At 56.3% G+C, this 22488-nt stretch overlaps 1 protein-coding gene across 1 annotated transcript; it reads right to left on the bottom strand.

The window, feature by feature from the left end:
* Nucleotides 1-1964: 1964 nt before the first annotated feature.
* MLLT6 (MLLT6, PHD finger containing) lies at nucleotides 1965-22259 on the bottom strand. Its single transcript, XM_068976478.1, has 20 exons — nucleotides 22148-22259; nucleotides 20844-20923; nucleotides 20309-20363; nucleotides 19948-20057; nucleotides 18903-19006; nucleotides 18553-18646; nucleotides 15938-16111; nucleotides 14936-15031; nucleotides 12230-12449; nucleotides 11082-11696; nucleotides 10445-10626; nucleotides 10102-10210; nucleotides 8833-8899; nucleotides 8488-8633; nucleotides 7808-8005; nucleotides 7616-7704; nucleotides 6148-6497; nucleotides 5656-5746; nucleotides 4113-4469; nucleotides 1965-3696 (listed from the first exon to the last, which is right to left on the bottom strand). Exons 1-20 carry the CDS (start codon nucleotides 22254-22256, stop codon nucleotides 3655-3657), a joined length of 3288 nt encoding a protein of 1095 aa, XP_068832579.1. The 5' UTR covers nucleotides 22257-22259; the 3' UTR covers nucleotides 1965-3654.
* Nucleotides 22260-22488: the final 229 nt, after the last annotated feature.

Raw genomic sequence — 22488 nt, 5'->3', positions numbered from 1 at the left:
GCATTGCCTTTTGGGTTGAGGATATAAAGGAGGCTTTACAAAGAATGTAAAAGGAGCTCCTGGGTTTGCAAACTGTGGCTTCCCCTCCCTGCTCCCCTAGGAAGGGTCTGCTACATTGAGAAAGGCTGGGGTGCAAAGAGGGGGACAGGCTGGGAGCCAGGGTTTGGGTCTTCAGTCCCGCCACCGAAGTCCCAAGTTGGGCTGAAGGACGTGAACAAAGGGCGATGAAGGCACCCCTCCGTCACCAGCTTTTCAGTAGATCAAGTCAAAGGGACTGGGAGCCAGACACACTTTTAATCTGGACTGTGATTGGAGGAAGCCAGGGTACTGCGCCCCATTTTCCTACAGTTTCCCAACTGAAGTGACCGAAAGCCCTGCCAGGCACCTCTCCCCAGGAAACTGGGTTAAAGGAGAACTGGGAGCAAGCTGCCTACCCTTAACTCTGCTGACCACACACCAAGGAAGATGCTGGCAGGCAGAGCCCGTGTCTGCATTTCCAGTTTGGGAAAAGGCAGCGTGGAGATCACCCTTTCTGAGAGCTGGCTCTCTCTTTCCCAGACTCTGGCTCCCCTCACTGTCGAGGCCCTTCCTAGGAGTTCTTCCCTAGAACTCAGGACAGGAATGGGCAGGTGTGCTCTCATCAGCCTCAAGGTAAGGGCACCTGGAGGCAGCAATAGACCTAGGAATCTGAAGGGAAAACACACACACATCGGAAAAACTAGACAAGAAAAGGCAACCTTTAAAGTGTCATTGTCTCTGGAGAGGATCCTTCAGCTCTGAGCTAAGACAGTCAGTGCTTCACAGATACCCCCCACCCTGGGCACAGCCCTGCACTCACACCGCACACCACACACACAGGGACAGACGGACAGCCACACGGAGGCAGTGCAGTGGGGCAGGAGAGCCAGGACCAGGAGGCCAGGGTCCTGAGGACTGGTCGCGGCTCTGCCCCTGAGCCCCTGCCCCCGCTTCCTAGGCTTGGAGCTATCACCTGTGGGGCAAGGAGCTGGCTCGCAGGATCCTAAAGACTGGTCCCTTCCAGCTCTGACATTCATGCACTCGTTGTGAAGCCAGACAGCGGCTCTGCAGGCACACCACACTCACACCTCCACACTGAAGGGGATGACTTACTGAGCTCCACTCTGCAGTTTCAAACTCCTCTTCCGCCCTGCAAACCACATCCTTCCCTTCCCCTAGACAGAGCCACCTATAAATCTGCATCCTTTCCTACTCCCCGTTCAAATTCATCCTAGAAAAAGGGACTGAGGCTGGGAGCAGATGGTGGGGGCTCAAGAGCCATGCCCTTTGCACTGGGACCCTGCTCTGTCCAGAAGCCCTCTAGACCTTTCTTATTATAAAGCCTGCCACCCACCCCGAAAGAGGAAACGCACCACCTCTCTCATGTCCCCCTGCCCCAAACTGAGGGACAGCACCAATCCATATGCAGCCTGGGGCCCTTCTTCAAATCTAACCTGCCTACCCACCACTGCACCCCAGCCTGGGGAAAATCAGAAAACAGACTCTTGGAGATGAGAACCCCAGACTTTAGGGTGCTGGAGGGAAGGGGAGGTCTTGTTCCAGGACCTCTCACTCTCTGCCACGGCAGCCTTGGGGTAAATCAACTTCCTTCACTGTCCAGAACAGAAGCTGACTTTGGTTCTAAGTGGGTCGGCCTTGGGCAAGAGCGTGGGTGTGAATGAGCAACTCTTCTAAGAATCTCTGAAGGTTATTTTTCTTTTCAGTGGTTTGGGGGCAGGGAGTTAGCTTAATAGATGAAGATAAATAAAATGCTGACTTCTATCATTCCTTTCTAACTGATATTTAGCATTAATAAAAAGTGAGTATTTCTGAGGTCATCACAACTGCCTCCCCCCTCCCCCCAAGCCCTTGCAAGTGCCTAAGAAGTTGCCTCTGAAGGATTCCCACCCACCCCCTCCATTATCAGCTCCCTAACATCTTACAAAGTCTTATCAACAGGAATATTAATATTATTTTCAGTATCAGAAAAAAACCAGTTGAGCAGCACAGGCAAAAATATATCTGCACTACGTTTCTGTCATTGCCAAAAATATACACATCTTTTCTTTATTAAAAAAAAAAAAAGAAACAAACCCAACAACAACAGAAACCCAAACAGAAACACACACGCACACGAATCCACACATGCAAAGAGACTGACTAAACGTGGGCATCAGGAAGCTGGCCACGCTCTGCCCGGCTCCCACCCCAGTGCACCGACACACACACGCTTCAGCCTCGCCCCTCTCCTGGCGGCCCCAGCAGCCCTTAGCCTTGGCCACCAAAGGCTCTGGGCAGGTGGGGACTCTAAGGTGAGACTTGCCCACTGCACCCTGGGGAAATAGCTGGTGGGTGAAGGGACAGTTGTTAGGTCAATTTAAGCTTAAGTCTCCCCTGGCTGGTGGGGGTGAGGAGGGGTAGGATGCAGGGGGGCCAGGCTGGCTGATTCTGGGAGACAGTTTTCACTAGAAGAAGTGGTACTTTACCCCCCTCGCCTTGTCCTCTGATCCCTGGGGCACCCCCTGTGCCAGGGAAGCAGGACCAGCTATCAGTGGTGGAAGGGGAGCGCTACGGGGGCACTGAGACCATGTGGAGTCTGGGGGAGGAAAGGCAGGATATCACCCTGATTTGAAGCCCCCAGCCCCCAGTTACTCTCCAATACTGGAGTACGGTTCTGGTTTTTGTTAACCATTTGGGCCCCAGAAAGGGACCAAAGTTGGTGAGGTGAGAGGGTGCAGACAAGAGCTAGGAGCGCCCCTCTGGTACTGCCTCATCAGAGCACTGCTCCTGTCCCTGCCCTCGGCTGCCTGGGGACCAGGGGGAAACAGACAGAGACACACAGACAAACACGCACACACATAGTGCACAGGCATACCCACACACGCTCTCTGAGTCAGGCAGCTCTATCTCCCCACCCTCGGCACTCCTAAATCCAATAGTGCAAACAAGGGGCAGGGTACCAAGGGGGCTGGGCCACCCACCCCTGCCCTCCCCCAGCCCATCACTGGGTCCCACCCCCCGGGAGGTAGGGAGGCCTGGGCCAAATTTGATGCCATCCTGCCCCTTCGTCGGCCCCCTAGTTTGTGGGCTTTTACAAGCACAGCTTGTGACCCTTGTCGGGGGCAGGGGAAGGAGCCCAGCAAGAAACAGTCCAAGGGAGCCCTCTTACCATCTGCCCAAGTTGGGTAGAAAATGGTCAAGTAGGGTCACCCCTTCTTCCATAGAAGACTTCCACGCAGGGGCAGGCCCAGGGCCTAGTCCCCACTTCTCCCACTCAAGTGCTGATCCATTTTATGTGGGGGTTTAACCAACCCCCCACTTATGCCATGGCCCACTTTGCTCTCTAGGGAACCCTGAAACATTCACTGAGAGTGGAGGCTCCTAGGCGGGCTTGGAGCCTGTCCTCCTTCCGAGCCCCTCATGAAGGGGCCAGTGCAGAGGCGGGGGCAGGGGGCAGATGGAAAGGGCTCCCCTCTGGGTCTCAGTCCGTGGCACCGGGAGCAACCCCAACTCCCCAGGCCTCAGCACGTGCTCCAGGGCTCTCCAGTGTTGGGGTGCAGATGCCCGCTGCAGGCTGGGACCCTCAGACCAGGATCTGCCCCTCAGCTTGTGGGGTCTAAAGGAGCGTGGGTGGATTTAGCCTTTTTCCTGGTTGGCTGAGGCTCCTTTGTCAGCAGTCTGGAAAAAGAGGAAGGGAGACTGGGGATTGGGGAGGTATCTTGTCCGATCACCCAGCTGAGAATAGCTTCCTGGGTCAAGAAAGCTGATGATGGGTGCAATAAGGGCCTGGGCTTTGACAGCTGCACAACAGGGTCAACTTCTGTGTATGTGTGTGTCTGTTGGGAGAGTTGCCCTGCATAGGGCGCCTAGTTAAGCAGGCATGTGCCGGCCAGGGGCCCCCCGGGCTCTGGCTCTTTGCCCTCAGAAGGAGGGATGCCTTTCTTGAAATGGCTCACCCAGAGCATCATCTTTTTCTAAATGGTCCAATCAAAGAGGAAACAGCCTTCTCTAATGGGTCTCTCCAGGAGAAGGGAGACAGGACGGTCCCTCTGCCCCATTCCCAGCCCCTTCCCTAAGCCAGACCCCTTACTCACCCCTCCTTTAGGGCCACTGGCACTGCCGTCCGCCCCTGACAGGCTGAGGAAAGGGTTAGTCTGGGCAGTGAGAACTGGAGGCCCGCCTGCTGCTGCTACTGCTGCGGCTGCAGCTGCTGCGGCCATGAGACTTGTGTTGTTGCTGAGCGAGGGCGCCACCAGGGCTCCGGCGGGCAGCAGAGGTGGGGCAGATGCTGTGGGCAGCAGGCCAGGGGTGCCCGCGGACAACAGCGGGGTGGAGCTTCCGGCCAGCAGGCTGGCCATGGGCAGCTGGGAGCCCCCGGCCATCTGCAGCCGCTGCAGCTCCCGCTTCTGCTGGATCTGCTGGATCATCTGGTAGACAACAGTCTGGTGTTCCTGCAAGGGGGCCAGATGGCTTACTGGCCGGTGGTCCCCAGGGTCATCTTACCCTGATTGGCCTGCGCCCCATCCCATCTCACTAGTACCATGAGGCAAGAGACCTGGGAGACAGTCGAGGTTCCATCTCTAACTCCCCACTCTGGGGCTCAGCCTCCCCATCTGGACAAGAAAGTGGTTGCACACCATCAGTGTTTGTCAGATGGGGTACCACCAGTCAAGTGCAGGAGGTTTAACATCCCTCCGCCACCCCCACTAAATCAACTCCTCAGTCGTTATGACAAACACAGATGTCCCCAAGGGTGGCATGACCCCAAGTTGAGGAACACTGAATGAGGTTAATAGTTTTCAACTTCTCTATTTTTTTTTCACTTAAGATTCATTTACTTTTGCTTTGAATAGACAAAGCATTCTCAAGTGTTCCAAAACCCAAAACAATTTTTCAAGGCTTAAGAAATCTTGCTATCTTATTCCTGCTACCATCTGGTCTCTGTAGGTAACCAGTTGAGCTAGTTTACTGTATATCTTTCTCATGTTTCTTTATATAAAAATGAGTGCTTTTCTATTTTTTTTCAACTCTCTCCTTTTTACTTTTGTTTTTATCTTTTGGCTGCATTGCACAGCAGGTGGGATCTTAGTTCCCTGACCAGGAATTGAACCTATGCCTTCTGCACTGGCAGCACAGTCTTAACCACTGGACCACCAGCGAAGTCCCAACAACTCTCTCCTTTCTAGAAGGAAGAATTCCTTTTCTCCCAGGAACCCTTAGTAGAACTCAACACACAAGAAAGACCTAAAAGGGCTGCTCTGGTTGAGGACATGTCTGTCACCTGCTCAGCCACCTCTCTATGCAGACCTCAAGGTTCCCCACTGAAGAGCCTTGGGGCTGGGACTGGAAATGCTCAGTAACTGAGGGCTCACCTGCCTCCAGATCCTCTTGCTGGGATGTGATCTAGGGCCACTACAGCATTCCTTCCCCAGCACCAGGGGCCCCCAAGAGGAACCCTTATGCCCTTTGTCCTCACATGATCCGTAGGGGCCCGGCCCCATTCCCACAGGGGCAGTCTCACCTTCCCAGCCTGGGGGCTCCCTTCCCAGCCTGTGGCAGCCCTCCCTGGGCCGCCCCAGACCCTCCGGCCCAGACCCTCTGAGACCTTTCTGGCAGAGCTAGGGGGAGGGGCATTACCGGGGTCAGCTGTGGTGAGGCCAGGAGCTGCTGGAGCTGCTGCAGCTGCTGTTCCTGCTGCTGCAGGAGGTGTCGCTGCTGCTCGGTGAGGCTGAAGCAGGGGGACAAAACACAGACCATGGGAAGGGACAGGGAAACACTCCTCCCTGCCCCCCTAAGTTCCCACTCTCCCTCAGGCCCAGGTGGAGAGAGAAACAAACTGAGCTCAGAGAGGATGGTGGGAGGAGACACATGAGATGGGAAAACTTCCCCAGAGGGAGACCTCAGCTAGGGCACAAGGAAGAAACAGACGACTTTTGTCCCTGAAGAGCCACCTTCCAGAGGGCTCTCAGGTCTACATCTAAGGAGAAGCTGGGGCCAAGAGGCGACTGGATTCTAGATCCCGTAAGACAGGAGGAGAGCTTCCCTTCTGAGGGACGTGGGTGTTTGTAGGGGGAGTCCCTCCCAGAGCCAGCCTCCCCATCCCCTTCCCCAGGCTGAGCTCTCCCTCACCTGTTGAGACAACCTGGCAGCTGCAGCGTGGGGGCCCCGCCAGCCTGGCTCAAGCCTGCAGGGTTGGGGGCGGCAGCCCCATTCAACCCCCCCAGAAGCCCATTGAGGGGCAGGGCCCCACTGCCCGCCAGCCCCCCCAACAGCCCCTCAGCCATGGGCATAGCCCCCAGCCCCGCTGCCCCGGGTGCCCGGCCCAGCCCATTCTGTGGCTGAGGCGGGAGCGGGGCAGGGCCCCCAGGCAGGGCCAGGGGCAGAGTAGCAGGGCTCTGCTGGAGCAGGGGCAGCGGTGGGGGCGTGCTGTGGAAGGACAGCGACGAGCTGCTGCGGCTCGGGCAGCCTGAGTGTGGGTCCTGGGGAGGGAGGGGGAAGGGAGGGGTCAGAGGGGCAGGGGGCCAGCGTGACCTTTCTGGCCCCCGGCCCAGCACCCACCAGCATTTTCACATGGTCACCCCCACTTTACTCCCAAGCAAAGCCACTCAGGAGGAAGAAGCAATGCCCAGGGATAAAGGCTAAGAATCCAAACAGTCTTCACAAATCACTTCCTGGGGCCCCAGCACCCACCATGATGCCCGTTTAACACTGAAGAGTGAAGGTGGTATAGTGACCAGTGAATCAGACCCAAGGTTCAGTGCTTGACCTGTACTAACTTGCTACTGCTGTTTATGGGTGAAACCACTGGGTCTGAGACAGGCTCAGTAACTCTGTAGGCAGTTGAACTGAAAGACGGGCTCAAATCCCATGCCCACAATTTAACGGCTTTGGTGGCTCTTCTGTTTCAGTTTCGACATTCATAACACGGGGGTAATAGGAGAACCTAGTCCAAAAACTCCTTGTGAGGACTAAACACACCAACGCTTGAAAAGTCTCAGGCCAGGACATGACAAAGGGCAAGGATGCAATTAATGATTGTATTATTATTATTATTATTGCCCAAGTCACACAGTAAGTGGTAGGGAGAACAAGAACCCACTTTGTTTAATTTCAATAATAACCACAGCATAATAATAGCAACACACCACCACCAATTACACAGGATTGTTTTCTGTGTGGCTAAAATAAATTGTAATGAACTCTTCACAAACACTTTTCAGAGTTGCCTTCCCTAACCACCTTACATCCAGAGAAAGGTGGATGTACATCCACCCACCCTCCATTCTTTCTCATACCCCTCAAATGATTTCCATCTTAGCACTTTTCTCTACTTGTAATTATTGATTTTCTTGAATTGAGCATGTCTCCAAGAGTGTCCGATTTGCTCACTGCTTGCTCAGTCAGTGACTGGACTTAAGTAGGCACCTCCTAATTATCACTTATTTAGTAAAGGAATGAATGGGTCGTAGACCAAATTACTCAATCACTTCACCGCCCAGCCTCCAACAGTCCAGCAAGGTGGAAATGCGACTAGGAGGCCCTTGAACCTCCCCGCTCCAGCCCTCCCCCGCCCCGTGCCCCTCACCACGGTGCCCACCTCGGAAGACGTGGACAGCGAGTTGTCCAGGCCCAGACTGTTCTTCCCCGGAGGGCTTTTGCTGGTGCTCAAGGAATCGCTGCTGCCGGCTGAGGAAGGGAGATCAGGGAAGGAGCTCAGCAGCTGGAGTCCGGGCCAGTTCCGACCGCAGAGCGGAGGCCCCCATTCCCGGCCTGGGTGGGGGCCCCTTACCTTGGGGAGGCAGGCCATAGGGCCCAGGGACAGGGCCGTTGGTGGCAGGCAGAGCAGCAGGCAGGGCGGCGAAGGGCACAGAGAGTTGCACGTTGAGAATCTGCAGTCGCTCCTTCTTGGCCGTAAGGCTCAGGATCTGCTCCTGAAGCCGCTGGTTTTCCTTCTGCAGCGCGTGCAGCGCCTTCAGCATCTCCACGACTGCAAACAGAGGGCGAGAGAGCCTGAGCCCCGCGGCCTGGGAAGGCGGGGCGAAGGCTGGGGCGGGGCCAGGTGACCAGGGGCGGAGCCTGGCAAAGGAAACCGGACTGAGACCTAGCAGAGAAGGCTGCGGTTAGCCAGGGACTCAGGTGAGTCCTGGGGAGCCAGAGGTGTGAGGACCACAGGTGGGGCCTAAGGCTCGGGGTGGAAGCCCAGTGCTTGGAGGGAAGGGGCGGTCGGAAGTTGGGGCTTAGTTAGATCAGGGCCACGAGGTCGTGAGGGCCAAAAGCCGGGCGTAGAGGGGGCGGGGCCTGGAGCAGGTCCCAGCGAGGGTTAAAGGCTAGGCCTGGGGTGGGCCACCGTTAAGGCAGGGGCGGGGCCGCAGGAGGAACCTTAAAAGACCTTTGGGGACCTCGGAGAGAAAGGTGTCCGAGTCAGGGGGTCCTAAGTCAGCCATCCAGCCCCATGTCACCCCTTCTCACTGTTGACGCCGGCCTCGCCGTCTCCCTGCTTCTCCAGCAGCTGCTCCATGTTAGTTGTCCCCGGGGCCGCTGGATCTAACTGGCCGCCCCCGCAGGGTGCGGACGCCGTCTGGTCGAAGAGTGCCGGGAGGCTGCTGATGGGGGACCTGCAGTCACAACGGAAAACCGGCTCAGACTCACCTCACTCCCCAACTCCAGCCTCCCTGCCTCGCGAGTTTCAGTTATCCGGTCTGGATTCCAACCCTCTCCGCGCGCCTGCCTTTCCGCACCGCACCGGCCCCCACCTTCTACAGTCCCTCCGCCGAGCTCCCGCTCTGCCCCCCAAGCCGCCTCCCTCTCCCTCACATGGAAGACAGACTCTCCTGGGGTGAGGTCCCCCGACATCGGAAGCTGCAGTCCTCCAGGTCTGGCTCTTGGAAGGAGAAGGGAGGCAGGGATCAGTGAGGAAGAGGTGCAGTCGGCCCCAAAGTCCCCGCCTGGGAAGTGGGTACAGGATCTGGGACCTTACCGCCGACCTCTTTCCCCAGGATCTCCCAACCCCCAGACAGGCAGGTCTAGTTCTTGGGAGCCCTGGTTTGAAAACCCAGCCCCTGGAGAGGCAAAATCATGAAATTTCTTCCTCCTCCTCTAGGCAGAAAGGCCCCTGCCTCCTTGCTACTTTCAGCTTCTCCTCCCAACTTTTTTTTTTTTCCTGGAAAATTTATAACTTCATAGTCATAGAAACTTGGGGCCTAGACAGTCCTGAGTTGAACTTGGATACTTGCTATGTGACCGCGGGGCTTAAAACTAACCTCTCCGAACTGATTGTTATGAATAAGGTAATAAATGTGAAGTGTTAAGCTGAAGAGTTTACCTGCCATGAAGAGTTTAGCTGCCATGTAGCAAGCCTTTAATTACTGTAGCTATTATAATTTTATATGACTTATATTAATACACTCACAATTAGACCGCAAAACCCTATGTTGCGCCACAAAATTCCAATTTGGGTTTTGGAAAATACAGTCATCTACTCTGTAGGGTTGGTTTTGGAGTCAGATTCGCCCCTTTAAGGCTTACCTGAAATGGCAAGCCCCGCCCCTCAACCAGCCAGGTGGTACCTCTGCACCAATCAGCTCTCTAGGGCTGTGTTCACTGTACTTGGAGGGAGGTGTGCTTGCAATCCGCCCCCTTAACTCCTGAATACCCAGAGAGGCGGTTGCCCAACTAGTGGGATCTCTATAATCGCCAATCCCAAGAACTCACTAAGAGGCCAGCAGGGAGCTTTGCTTCAGTGGTAGGAGAACTAGTCTTGGAGCCAAGGAGCCAGAATTTCAGCTGCTGCTCCACCTTTGCCTACTTCAGCAGCCTTGAGCAAGTCATTCATCTCTCTTGCCTTTGGCTTTTGTGAGATGTAGTAGTAGTTAATTCTTCCTGGTCATGCCCCACCGCCTCAAGGGGTTTTGATGTGAAAGAATGTACCCTGGTTTGTTACACGTGGAATGTTTTTTTGCAGGGTCAGCAATGGCCAGAGGGTGGGGGATAGCCAGAAAGCCCTCCAGTCCTTTCTGGGGTGACAAGCAGGTGACAGGGTGCCCCTTTGTGAAGAAAGGGGAACAGGGTCAGAGACTCACGTACCTGTGTGGCTGCTCTCGGCTTGGGTGAGGAGGGGGTTAACGGCACCCATGGGGGTTCCAAAGATGTGGGTAGAAGGGAGGCTAAAGGTAGAGCCAGCCAGAGAAAACACCTGAGGGAAAGGAGGTAAGAGTCCAGCCTGGTGGTTATTCCTGGACCTAGAGCACAACTGTGGGCACCGGGGTGGAGGGGACCAGGTGTGCTGGGGAGGAGAGAGGACCAGAAAGAGGGAGGCGTTCTGGTGGTGATCAAGCCCAATCTCTCAAATTCCCACGGGAAGCTGGGGTCCTCGGCAGGCTGTCCCCCACCTGCCCAGGGGTGGAGGCGCCCAGGAGCAAGGCCTCACCTGAGTGGTGGAGATAGAAGCAGAGGAGGAAGGGAGGGTGCTGGTGAATGGGGAGCGGCTGAGGCGGGGCAGGGCCGAGGTCCCTGGGGGCCCCAGGAGGCTGGAGGAGAGGGGGGTGCTGCAGACAGCCCGCAGCATTCCACCACCGTGGGAGATGGGGTCCTTATTACTGGTGTAGATGCCTACAGGCACAAGAAGGACACAGAGGGAAGCTTAGTCACCTCTCCTCTGCCCCCTCCTCAGTCAGGTGGCTGGAGCAGCCACTCCCCAAGGCCAACACTCCCCTGGATCTTGCCACACACCAGTCTCACCCTCCTGCTGCAAAGATGTCACTTCTTGCCCTTAGTGACATCTACTTGCCAAGCCTGCTTATTCTACTACCCTGCTCAAGCATGAAGAATTCCCAGTTTTTCTAATTCCCCAACCCAAACTTGGTGAAGCCCTGTTGGCAATCTCTCCCACCACAACCATGCAGGAGATGGGTATGGGGGAGTGTCTCAAAGGTGACTGTCACCTCCATCCTTTGTCTTCTGGAGGAGTTTCTGGCACACTTCCTTCTAACTGCATGTTTATGCCTCTGTCCCCTCACTAGACTGGCTGGACCCTAAGACACCCTTGGTCCCCAAGGGTCACTAACCTGCCCCCAGCAGGGGGGACTCCAGGCTCAGGCTGGGCAGGCTCCCCGAAGGCCCAAAGGTACGGGAAGCCAGACCACCCAGACCAGAGCTGACAAGGGAACCTCCGGAGAAGGGTGAGGCAGCAGTGGCGGTGAAGCCAGCCAGCTGGGCACCCGGCAGGGAGGGAAGGGCTGGGCCCCCAGGGCCCTCCTTGTTGCGGCTGCCCTTGGGACGGCCTGGCCCGTGTCGGCTCCTCTTGCTGGCTTTGTGCTTCTTCTCCTTCAGGCCTGTCTCAGGGGTCTCCTCAGCGGGCACAGGGGTGGCACTCAGTGTGGGCATCCGCTTGTGGGTGCCTCCAGAGCCCCCGGACCCTGAGACATGGGGAGACTTATAGTCCCCAGGGGATGGGGCCCGGACCCGGCCTGAGCTGGAAGTGGTGGTGGAGAAGCGCATGATGGGCCCGAAGCCAGAGAAGACCACCTTCTGTTCAAAGAGGTCAGCCTTGGGGGGCTCAGGGGCTGAGGGAGAGGGAGGGGCTGAAGGCGGGGGTGCAGTGGGCTTGGAGTACTTGTCCTCTTCTGGCTGCTCCAGCTTGGGGAATGTGGAGAAGTCAGGGGAGCTCTGCAGGGACGAAACTGCAGAGAGGGATAAGGAATTACAGCTGGACCCCAGAGCCCCTGCCTCCCTCCTGCTCCCAGCGTGTACTAGTGGAGAGAGCTCTGGTCTGGTCTGGGTTTCCTGTCCCAGCTCTGCCACTGTCTCTGCGTCCTGGGACCAGCGTATCCCCACCCTCCAGCTTTTCCCACCTGTGACAAAGTAGAAGAATAGCTCCCACCCTACTGACCTCACTGGATGACTACAGAGATTACAGGAGATTAGTGTCAGTGCTTTAAAAATGGTACTCGACAGCATCAGCGCAGGGAATAATGAATACATTATGGGGGTTGGAGAGGTGGGCCCCGAGGGAGATGGGAGGGGAGTTCCACCCTGAGAGAGGAGGGAGTACTGAGGAGTCACTGGCTGGGGATTCCCACCCCACCAGGCAATTTAAGAAGCAAATGAGATGCAAACCAGTATGCAAAGGGCCTTGCTAGAAAAGCGCACGGCCAAAGACTGTCCCATTCCCACCTCCTCCCCAGCTCCCACATCCTGGGGTGCCCATGCTCACCTGTAGGCGGGAAGGGTCCCCCAGATGAGGAGGAAGAGGAAGAGGAAGAAGAGGAGGAGGCGGAGGTGAAGCAGCTCACACCTTTCCCACTGCTCAGCTTCTTCCCCTTGTGACTCAGGCTATGGCTGGAAGACTTTTTCCCCTTGGAGTCCCTGCTGCCTTCAGAAGTCTCTTGAGTGCTGGCCTCGTGGTGGGAGGAGGAGGAAGCCGAGGAGGAGACCTGAGGGAGGAAGGAGAGAAGAAGGCTGGAGCCAGCTCTGGGGGTCTGGGCTCACCCTGACTTGGGGGTGGAGCCCCGAGGACAGGGGACCTAGGGCTCTACTGGGAGAGCTCAGAGTTAGCTTCAGGAAGGACTATGGGGCAAGGAGATGGTGGTGGGAGCTCCTAGACCAGGGAGACGGAGAGGCAGCTCTGTAACTTCTAGGGGTGAAGAGTTGGGAGCTCTGAGCCCAAGAAGCTGCCTGTCCTTTGCCTCATGCAAGAGAGAGATGAAAACGGTCCCAGAGTCTGTTCAAAAGTATGTATCTGCTCAGTCATTCAGTTTAGAAACACTTAGGCCTAAGAGGGCTGGACTTGTGCTGGGAAGTGGTGCGTGCAGGGAAGAGGGACTCCAGGAAGAAGGGGCCACCCTGGCCCCATTCTTGGACTCTCCAGTCCCTGCCACTTCTTCCCTGCTCACCCCCCAGCTGCAGCCACCCGGCTGACACTCCCCTCCCTGGCTACTCCACGCCCTTTCCAAACAACCTGAGCCTCCATGCCAAGCCCTCTGCCCAGACAGCCTAGCCTCCCTCTTCCTGGGAAGCATCTCTTCCTTCAAAATCCGGCTCAAAAGCCCCCCTTCCGTGAAGTCACCCGATAGCTACCCGTGGTGGAACAAATCATTCTGTCCTCTATTTCCTGGGTGCCCTGTACCCACCCACATCAGCCATGTCAATAGTTGCCACATTGTATTGAGAGACTGTCCCCCATGTCTGGGGGCGGCAGCAGTGGCTTGGAAGAGTAGGGGCTCTGTGAACCTGGGGTCTACAACCGTGTATGTTGTGTGGTCTCCACCTCACCGAGCTTCAGGGTCCTTCTGGGGCTAATTATCCCTATTTAGAGAGTTATGAGGAACATAATGGCAGATACATAGTATGGGGTTGATGATGATGGTTCTGATGGTGCGGCTGCTAGCAATACACTGCAGAGAGTGTCCTGCAGTGGCTGAGAACAGGCCTTCAAGCCAGACTGCCTGAGTGCGAATCTTGATTCCACCATTCCCTAACAGTGTATTTTAGGCAAATTATTTAACTTCTCTGTGCCTCAGTGTCTTCATTTATTAAATGGGGTTAATAAAATGCCTACTTCATTGGATTATTTTGAGGATTAAATGAGCACATCCCCACACATGCCCACCACCCCCCTGTTCCAGAAGGGAGCCTGGCATGTGGTGACTGAGTCAGGGCTTTGTAGTAACAGTCAGGGATGGCTTCTCCTCCTGGTGGAGACCAGGTATCCAGTACATGAACAAATGCCAGAGGGAGGTCAGAGAGGAGGATGAGCCACCCTGTGCTGCCCCTTCCTGGGCGGAGCCCTCGGCTCTGTCTTTTTCTTTGTTCTTTTCAACAGCTGGAGTTCTGAAGGGAGCCAGATGTGGTTCTGAGAGCAAAGGAGGAGAGGGCCCAGGGGGAGGGGTGGCTGAAATGCTGGGGTGGGTGGAGGGGGATGGGCAGAAGGCTCCAACATGTCCAAAGGGAAGTCCAACCACTGGGGTCACTCCGAGATCTCTGGCCCACTACTTCCGCCTGCCTGCAGACCCCAGGGAGAGATCAGAGGGCAAGGACAAGCTTTTCCAGGTGAGCCCTGGGCAGCAGGGAAGGGAGAGGGTTACTGGGACAGTTGCCACAGCAACATCACCCTGGAAACCTGATACCTGAGTCTCCTGCTAAGATGCCCAGAGCCTTGGCAACCTCCTGAGGCTGGTGGAGGTGAACGAGCAATCATGGCGACAGGAGGAAGCTGTGTCTCCAGGCCCCTGTTCTCCTTCCGGGGGTGAGGGGAGAACTGGCTGGAAGGAGGGGCAGGGAGGGCTGCTCTGGCTTGGATTAGCAACTCCCTGGCCTTGGGTAGGGCCTGCCAGTTGTTTATCCAGATGGTGCCCATTTCTAGAGTCAGGCCTGCCATGCCATGCCCCTACTGGGCAAGTGGGATGACTAGGGGTCTCAGGGTATGGTCAATGGGTCTGCCCTGCAAGCCACCATGGGCCACACTTTCAGTCCCTCCAACCTGCATAGAGTGGGCTTTCTGTTAGGCGACCAGGCTCTGAGTAGCCTCCTGGTATGTGTGTGGCGGGCTGGAGAGTGAGGGGGGTCCTCTGCCTCTCTCTGGAGAAATGGGCCCCAGAAACTCGGAGAACCACCATGAGTACTGTATCTGCAGACAGGAACCCAGTGCTGAGGCCCTGTGTCTGGGCAGTGGCAGATGTGAACATCTGGCAGCCTGCAGGAAGGGTGGTGCCCCCCAACCCCCACCCCTCCTGGTTAGTCAGTGACTAGTGGGGCTGAGGTGCAGAGGCCCCTCCTGGTCTAGAACAGGAGTAGTGTGGGGTGTGGAGCAGTCATATGCACGTGAAATTGCAAGGGTTCCCAGGGCTGCACGCCCCAACCCTTCACTCTGTGCCTCCCTCCCACTGCCCTGGCTGCCCCTCCTGGGTGTAAGCAGTGGTACCTTGTCAGCAGTGGGGACCACAGGTGGGGTGAGGATGCTGGGTGACTCAGGCCGCTTCTTGTGCTTCTGTTTAAGGCGTTCTTTGTCCTTTCGGCTCTGGGGAGGAAGAAGGGACCAGACGCTGATGCTGGGAAACAGTCTCGGTGAGGATAAACGTGGCACATGCATGTGGGGAGTGGGGTCTCTCAGGCGCAAGGCTCTGTGGGTGCCATCGCCCCCTGTGGAGGGACTGGGGGACTTTGGCTGGACAGGAGTGGCCCCAGCAGGCTCCTCTGAGCTGAGAGCCCCTCCCCCCCATCCTCCGGTATGTTGCGCTGTGCTAAGCTCGAGTGGTGTCTGACTCTTCGTGACCCCATGGACTGTAGCCTGCCAGGCTCCTCTGTCTATGGGGATTCTCCAGGCCAGAATACTGGAGTGGGTTGCCATGCCCTCCTCCAAGGGATCTTCCCAACCCAGCGATCGAACCCAGGTCTCCCGCGTTGCATGCAGATTTTTTACCGTCTAAGTCACCAGGGAAGCCCATCCTCACTGCCTGCTAAAAATAACCTATCCCATTATCATGCCAGTGACACAGAACACCTCACATGGAGGCACACACCTGTAAGGGTGTCCACTTGGGACACGGAGCTGTGCAGGGGGACAGGAGCCAGGCACACTGTGACGTTCAGCCGCTGGGGACGCAGGCATGTGCACCCCAAACTGACACATGGCTAGATATGTGCACATGTACAGGGCTGTGTGTTGGGGTCTCTGGGGAGACTGTCATGTCATAGGAACAACACAGAGGCACCACACAGATACAAAGAGCCCCAGGGAAGCCAGGCCTTCAGTTCACCCTCTGTGACCCTCACAGGTCACTTCCTCAGCACCCCCTTGGTCCTCAGTGGCCTCAGAGGAAGGAAGGGGGCAGGCACTGTCGCCTCTGGGATACCCATGGTGGCTTCGTGCAAGAAGCAGGTGTTTGTGAATGTGGGCAGGAAGGGCAGGGAAGAAGACTCTTACCTTCTTCTGGCCCCTCTCATGGTGGGAAGGGTGCTTCTCCTGCTGGGCAGATGGGGAGGCCGACCTGCTCCTCCGGCCAGCAATAAAGCCGCTGCTGCCTCCCCCTGCGCTACCCCCTCCTCCTCCTGCTCCTCCGCTGCCGCCCCCGCCCCCGCTGGAGTGCCGGGATGTCTTCTGCGGAGAGAATGGAGAGGGACTGCCACACCCTCCTCTCCATAGCTTAGAGAAAGGTTCTTGAAGATCAGGTGATCCTGGGGGTCACCACCCCCCACCCCAGCCTGCCTGTCACAAGAGGACCCTGTGTCCTTAATGATACTCTGCTCAACAGAGTGCATTCCCTGGCCTGAAATCCTACAGTCTGCCCAGCTGGCTTATCCAGGGCACAGATTCAGCAACTGAGGCCCTGAAGAGGTGGGGAATCTCCACCCCAGCCAGATACCAGGCATGGATGGAGGTGGGCCTCGGCCTGTGTCTCTCCCTCCACCACCTCTTTCCATGGTGCCCTCTTGGCCCCTCTCAGGCGCTCGACCTCGGCCCACCTCAACCTCCTTCCCTGGGGTGGAGGATGTGCAGTGTGGCCCTCATGGGAGCCCCTGCTCACTATACCCCATCCTTCCCTCTAGACACTATGCTCCAGCCATCACCCCTTCTCTTCTTTTCCTGGCCCTCCACCAAACTGCAGTTCCTTTTGTCCCAAAGGATCTGCTGCCCTTAAGAACAGGGCAAGGAAATATCCATAAGCAGCACCTAAAAAACCCCTGTGCTACCATTCCTCCCAGCCAGTGCCTTGGACTCCCCAGTGCCTGGTCTGATGGCTTCACCAGTTCTAGACTTAGAGCTGTTCTTTCTAAGATCACCCACAAACTCCCAACTGTCAAATTCAAGGACTAGTTTCAGGCCTCATCTGACCCAGTGGCTCCCCAGCAGTGGGCATCATTCCTCCTCTGCTAAGCTCTAAACTCCCCATTTCATGGTTCTCTTCATACCTGAGCCCCCAACCCCTAGTCTTATACACCTGGGGCTGCCACACCTATGGGGGCCTGAAATCTGAACACAGCCACCAAATCTAAACACCTCCACTTGACACCTGCTATGTTCCAAACCAAGCTCCCTACCTTGTCTTAGTGTTGTGTTAGTCGTCCAGTCGTGTCCGACTCTTTGAGACCCCATGGACTGTAGCCCGCCAGGCTCCTCTGTCCATGGAATTCTCTAGGCAAGAATACTGGAGTGGGTTGCCATTCCCTTCTCCAGGGGATCTTCTTGACCCAGGGACCGAACCTGGATCTCCTGCATTACAATTGGATTCTTTACCACCTGAGCCACAAGGGAAGCCCCCAAGTTGATATCAAACCCTGAACCAAGGTGACCTTATGACGTATCCAAACCAGGACACTTTTGAAAATGAAAGGAGGAGCTATTAATAATTACACCAAGGCAACAGGCACAAACTGGGACTCTCTGGGGCAGACCAGGATGTATGCTGAAGTCCACTCCACTGTCTGAGGAGCTCAAGCCCCATCTATGCAGCATCAAGAGCCAGGATCCTATGTGCCACCCTAAACTCCTCCTTCTCAGCCACCCCCACATGTAGGCAAGTCTGTCTAGAAATAATTCTAGAATCCAGCCTCATCCCTCCATCCCACCCTCTCTTGCAGCTGTCTCCCAGTCGCCAGCCTCAGCCCTTTGGATCTAGCTTCACAGTGGCTGCCAGGGTAATCTTCCTAAAAAACAAATCTGATCATGTTACCCTCTTGCTTACAAGCAGCCTCACAAGCCTGTGGCCTGGGGGTGACGTCCAAGCTGCTTTCCCAGTCAGGCCACAGCATACCTAGCCAGGACACTCCACCGCTTCTGAAACATGCAGGTCTCTCCACCAACGTGGGTTAGCACCCCTTTTCCCACCTCTCCGTGGGCCCCTGAACCTGAGGCAGAAGCAAGTCCAGCTCTGGCCCTGCCTGAGCTTTTTCACCTCATCTCTTGCCTTGTCCCTACCAAACATCCTGTTCTGTTGCTTATGAATGGTCTTTCTTATCTTGGTGCTTTATCCATGGCAAGCCCTCTGCCTGGGATTCCTGTCTTTCTTGGTAGGCTCCTGAGGACCTTCAGACTGGTTTTTTTTTTTCTAAATCCCACATACCAACTGTGAGATAAGTCACATAACCTCAGTGGGTCTTAGCTTACTCATCCGTAAAATGGGTAAATGCAGTACACCTAGTTCTTAGGGAGGACTGCAAGAGCACGCACACCCATGTGCACACGCACACATGCACAAACACACACACGTAAAGAGATTAGTTCAGAGGCTGGGGCACGGTAAGCCCCACAAATGTTGGCTCTAATTGTTGGCTCAGCTTAAATGTTGCCTCTTTCTTGAAGCCTCCTGGACTCTGATAGGCAGGGTCTGAGCTCTGTCTTCTGGGATGGACTGCTTGGCTCAACTCTGATTCACACCCCTCAGGCTGTACTTAAAATTATTCCTCATCCAATGGTGAGTTCCTCCAGGGCAGGGACATAGTGCCTTCCTCCCCTGTCTGTCCTCCCAACTCCAGGCACCCTAGAGTCCACACCCTCTAAACCATGGCTGGCCAACCCACTCACGCCCAGATGAAACTTACCATCTTGCTGAAGTGGTATTTGCAATAGCCACAGTACTTGACATTGTCAACCTCCAGTACTTCTTCCTCACACAGCAGGCCTGCCATTTGGGCACTAATCAAGAGAGGTCAGCCTGAGAAGGATGTGGTCCCAAACCAGACCAGCCACTTCCCCTGCACCCTCCAAGACCCCTGCTGGGGCAAAGCCAACGCCACCCAAGGGAAGTACTGCCATCATCTCCAGAGAGACAGCAGCTAGGATGAACCCATTTGGCAGCCATCCATGGCAAATCTCAGGAGAAGGTTGGGACAGCTGGCCAGGGATCCCAGAGAACCCTCAGGAGTGGATGCAGGGACAGCAGGGGTCTCACCAGGTGACATGGAAAGCTTGTCGACATCCATGGCGGTTACAGGTCATGCAGGCTCCTGAAGCCGCCTTGCTCTCCCGGCCCTGCTCCTCACAGATGTAACATGTCTGCGGGACACAGGGCAATCGTCCCCTCCTCTCTTCTACTTGAGGGATCCTTTGGCCTCCCTGCTCAATTCCATCCTCTCCCCACGATCCTACATCAGACTGTCCAATAGCACTTTCTGTGATGATGGAAATGTTCTAGACTGCGTGGTCCGATACAGGACCCATGAACTACATGGGTTACTGAGCCCTGGAAAAGTGGCTAGTGTGACTGAGGAACTGAATTTTAAATTGTATCTAACTTACATAGCCATATGTGGCAAGTAGTTGCTACACTGGATAGTGCAGTCCTTGGATGGTGAGTCCTCTGAGACCAGAGGCTGTGTCTGCCTTCCTCCCCAGCGAGCTCAGCCCCACCTCTGGGCCTCTGCACATACTGTTCCTTCCACCTAGAACCTGGCACTCTCCCCACTTCTCAAGGCTGGCTCCTTCTCATCCCCCAGGCCTCAACCAAAATGTCTTTCCTTGACTGCTTTATCTAAAATAAACTCTCCCCCTAGCCCCTGCTGCCCTCGTGCCTGGTATTCTTTATTTTAGTATCTTATTGTTTTCTTCACCACACTTACCACACGCTGCATGTACTTTGCCTGTTTACTGGTATCTATAGTCGTCCCACACAGGAGTGGGGGCAGGGAACACATCTGTCTTGATCAATACTAGACACTGTGTGTCCAGCATCTTGCCCCAGTTTTTACACATAGTAGACCCTCAGTAAAATGTGCTCAGTAAATGAATAAGTGAACTGCTCCCTAAGATCTACCCTCAGGCAGGACTGCAAAGGAGCCTGCTATTTCACTTGGGCATGGGCATGAGTCTGTCAGTGGGAGGTACCCTCTCACCTCCTGAGTTCCCTGAAAGTGTAGGTTGGAGAGAAGGCTGGAGAAGGACCCAAGAATGGTTGGGGAGGAAGGGGACTGGCATGGGGCACAGCAGGGGCCGCTGACCTTGTTGAAGCGATCATGAGGCACGTACTGCAGCACGATGGGTTCCATGGTGAGCACGTTAGCAAACTGCACCTCAGGGATGTAGAGGGCACACACCACGTGGGCCCAGCCTGGGGCGGTGTGGGGCCAGCCTCAGCTGCGATGGCCAGCCAGAGACCCTGACCCCTCACAACCCCATACTGCGGATGGTCCCCTCCTCCGTGGCCTTCCCATGAGACTCCACTGCCAGCCAGGGAAGGGAAGGGAAACCCAGCCTCTGCATTCCACCCCTGCCCACGGACTGCTCCTGCCTTCCCAGACCCTGCTCAGGGGGTCTATCTGACCTCAACAGATGAGCCATAGGGCTCAGCAGCCCCCTCACCTCCATTGTCAGTCCTCTTCAATGCCCCGTCTTTGTGTGGGCACAGCTCACACCTCTGCCAATACAAGGGGCACAGGGATTTGGGGGATGGGCTTTTCCAAAAGGGGGGGTCTACTGAGCTGAGCCCTCCCTGAATACATTCAGAGGGCCCCAGGATGTAATGATTAGATGTCTAAGGAAGAACTGGTGGGGATACAGAGAAAACAGGTTGACCATGAGTGACAGTTGTCGAAGATGGTGGAGCCTCATCAACAGAAGAGTTATCGTATTTCCTCTACTTTTGTATAGGTTGGAAACTTTCCATGATAAAAAGCTCAAACAAACAAGAAAACAAAAACAGAAGGCCCAGTTGCCTGTGGGGGGCAGAGTGAGGGCTAAGCAGAAGGAGAGATGGGGTTGGTGATAGAGGTGTGCAGGAAACAGGAAGTCCTGTGTGACACTCCCACCCCAGCCTCAGCCTCAGAGCCCCCTAGCTCACTGGGGAGGGAGGGGATGCTCAGGTGTTTATGAGAGGAGAGGGAAGTTTCAAACTCACCACCCTGGCTGCTCGCTCCTGAGATTCACATTTCCGGCAGAACCAGGGTCCTGTTGGCACCTGGACGATGCCATAGCAAGCTGGGGGTGAGGGAGGAGAATCACCAAGCAAATCTGTCACCAGTGGCTTTTCCCAGAGTAACTAGGGTAGGGGGTGACTCTAACAAACCAGAGCCAGTTCCAGCCGGGGGAGCTGCTCCCTGTCTGGGGGTCACTCACAAGACAGCAGGACCACAAGGAATGCCCAACAGCACACGCCCAGCTTTCAACCACATAACCAAGCACTCCACGCAGAGGTGGGAAGTCTGAGACCTTGATTTTAAACTTCTAGAAGATCCCACCCAGCCCCAATGCCCTTTCTGTACCCAGCTTTCTGGTTCCCAGCTCTTGCCAGGACCAGTCCTCATCCTCAGTAACGGAGAATATTAGAGGAACAACATTTAGGATAGTCAAACACGTTTTGTTGTTATGGGGTGGGGGGGCATTTCTTAAAGGGCCAGTAATGGAAGAGGCGGGTAAGTCGAGGGTCTAAGGGACCTCATCTTCTGCTTCTAGTTGTAATAGGACAGGTCAAAAGTCAAGGCCGAGGGCAGGTGCACTGCAGGTAACCAATAGAGTGGCGGGAAGAGCCGACAGCGACAGGATTCAGGGCTGTCCCAGGAAGGGGGGGCCCAGCTGGCTGTGCCAGACAGGCGGGAGATGCCAGCCTGCGCCCTCGGCAAGATTCCTCAAGGAGTTAACTCCCGAACCATGTGCTGCTGGGGGAAACTCCAAACCTCCCTCTACTCGATTCCCGGCCCCCTGCGCAACCTCTCTCTATCCGTAGCTCTTCCCGGGAGGATTTTAGGAGTCCCCTCTCCCCTGGGACCCTTCTCTTCCCTTCTCAATTCCGCTCCTCCCAGTATCCGGAAGCAAGAGGGGAGGATGACCCCCCCTTGACCTCTCCCTCCCAGAGCCGGGACCAAAATAACCGGGCGGGAGGGGACACCTCGCAGGTAAACATTCTCCTAGCAGCCCCGACACCGGCGGTGTGGGGCGCGGAGAGTGCACTCATTACCCTCTAGACTGTCCCCAAACTCCCTCAACTTGGGGTGGGGGGCGCGGGGCTGGAACAATAGGCAAGAAAACAATGCCTGACCCGGTCCTCCAGGACCGGGCGGGGGGAGCCCCCCGACGCCTCCCTTCTCTTCAGGTGGGGTGGGGGAGGGGCGCCCGAGCTCCAGGAGGTCTCGAGAGGGCGCGGCCGGGGGCGCCCTGCGCACGCCGCCCCCAGAGTCCCGCCGCCCCCCACGGCCACCCCCGTACCTTGGTGGACAGCCACGCTGCACGCGTGCCCATCACAGTAGACCAGCGGGTTCTCGGCCCAGCCCCTCTCGTCCGAACATACGCAGCAGCCTCCTACCATCTCCTTCATACTCCCATGAGCTCCCTCCGGGGCTGGGGTGGGGGCCCGGCCGGCGGGGGTCGGGGGTCAGGGGGGGAGGGAGGGAGCGGGGGGCCGCGCGCCTCCTCGCTCCCTCCTCCTCCTCCTCCGCCGCCGCCGCTTCTTTTCTTTGCCTCCTCCTTCCTCCTCCTCGGCGTCCTCCTCCTCCTCCTCCTCGCTCGCTCTGTCTGGCCGCCCCCCCCGCCGTGCTCTCGCCCTCATG

This window comes from Capricornis sumatraensis, chromosome 8 (genome assembly GCF_032405125.1).
Source record: "Capricornis sumatraensis isolate serow.1 chromosome 8, serow.2, whole genome shotgun sequence".
In the NCBI taxonomy this organism is placed as follows: domain Eukaryota; kingdom Metazoa; phylum Chordata; class Mammalia; order Artiodactyla; family Bovidae; genus Capricornis; species Capricornis sumatraensis.
This window is presented reverse-complemented; position numbering and strand designations above follow the sequence as displayed.

Excerpts from the sequence above, each read along its gene's own strand:
- MLLT6 (XM_068976478.1), bottom strand. The coding sequence starts at position 22,256 with ATGAAGGAGATGGTAGGAGGCTGCTGCGTATGTTCGGACGAGAGGGGC. Across the intron at positions 20,058-20,308 it reads GAAGAGGACTGACAATGGAG|GCTGGGCCCACGTGGTGTGT; the intron begins GTGAGGGGGCTG and ends ACACCGCCCCAG. Across the intron at positions 12,450-14,935 it reads TGGTCCCCACTGCTGACAAG|GTCTCCTCCTCGGCTTCCTC; the intron begins GTACCACTGCTT and ends TTCCTCCCTCAG.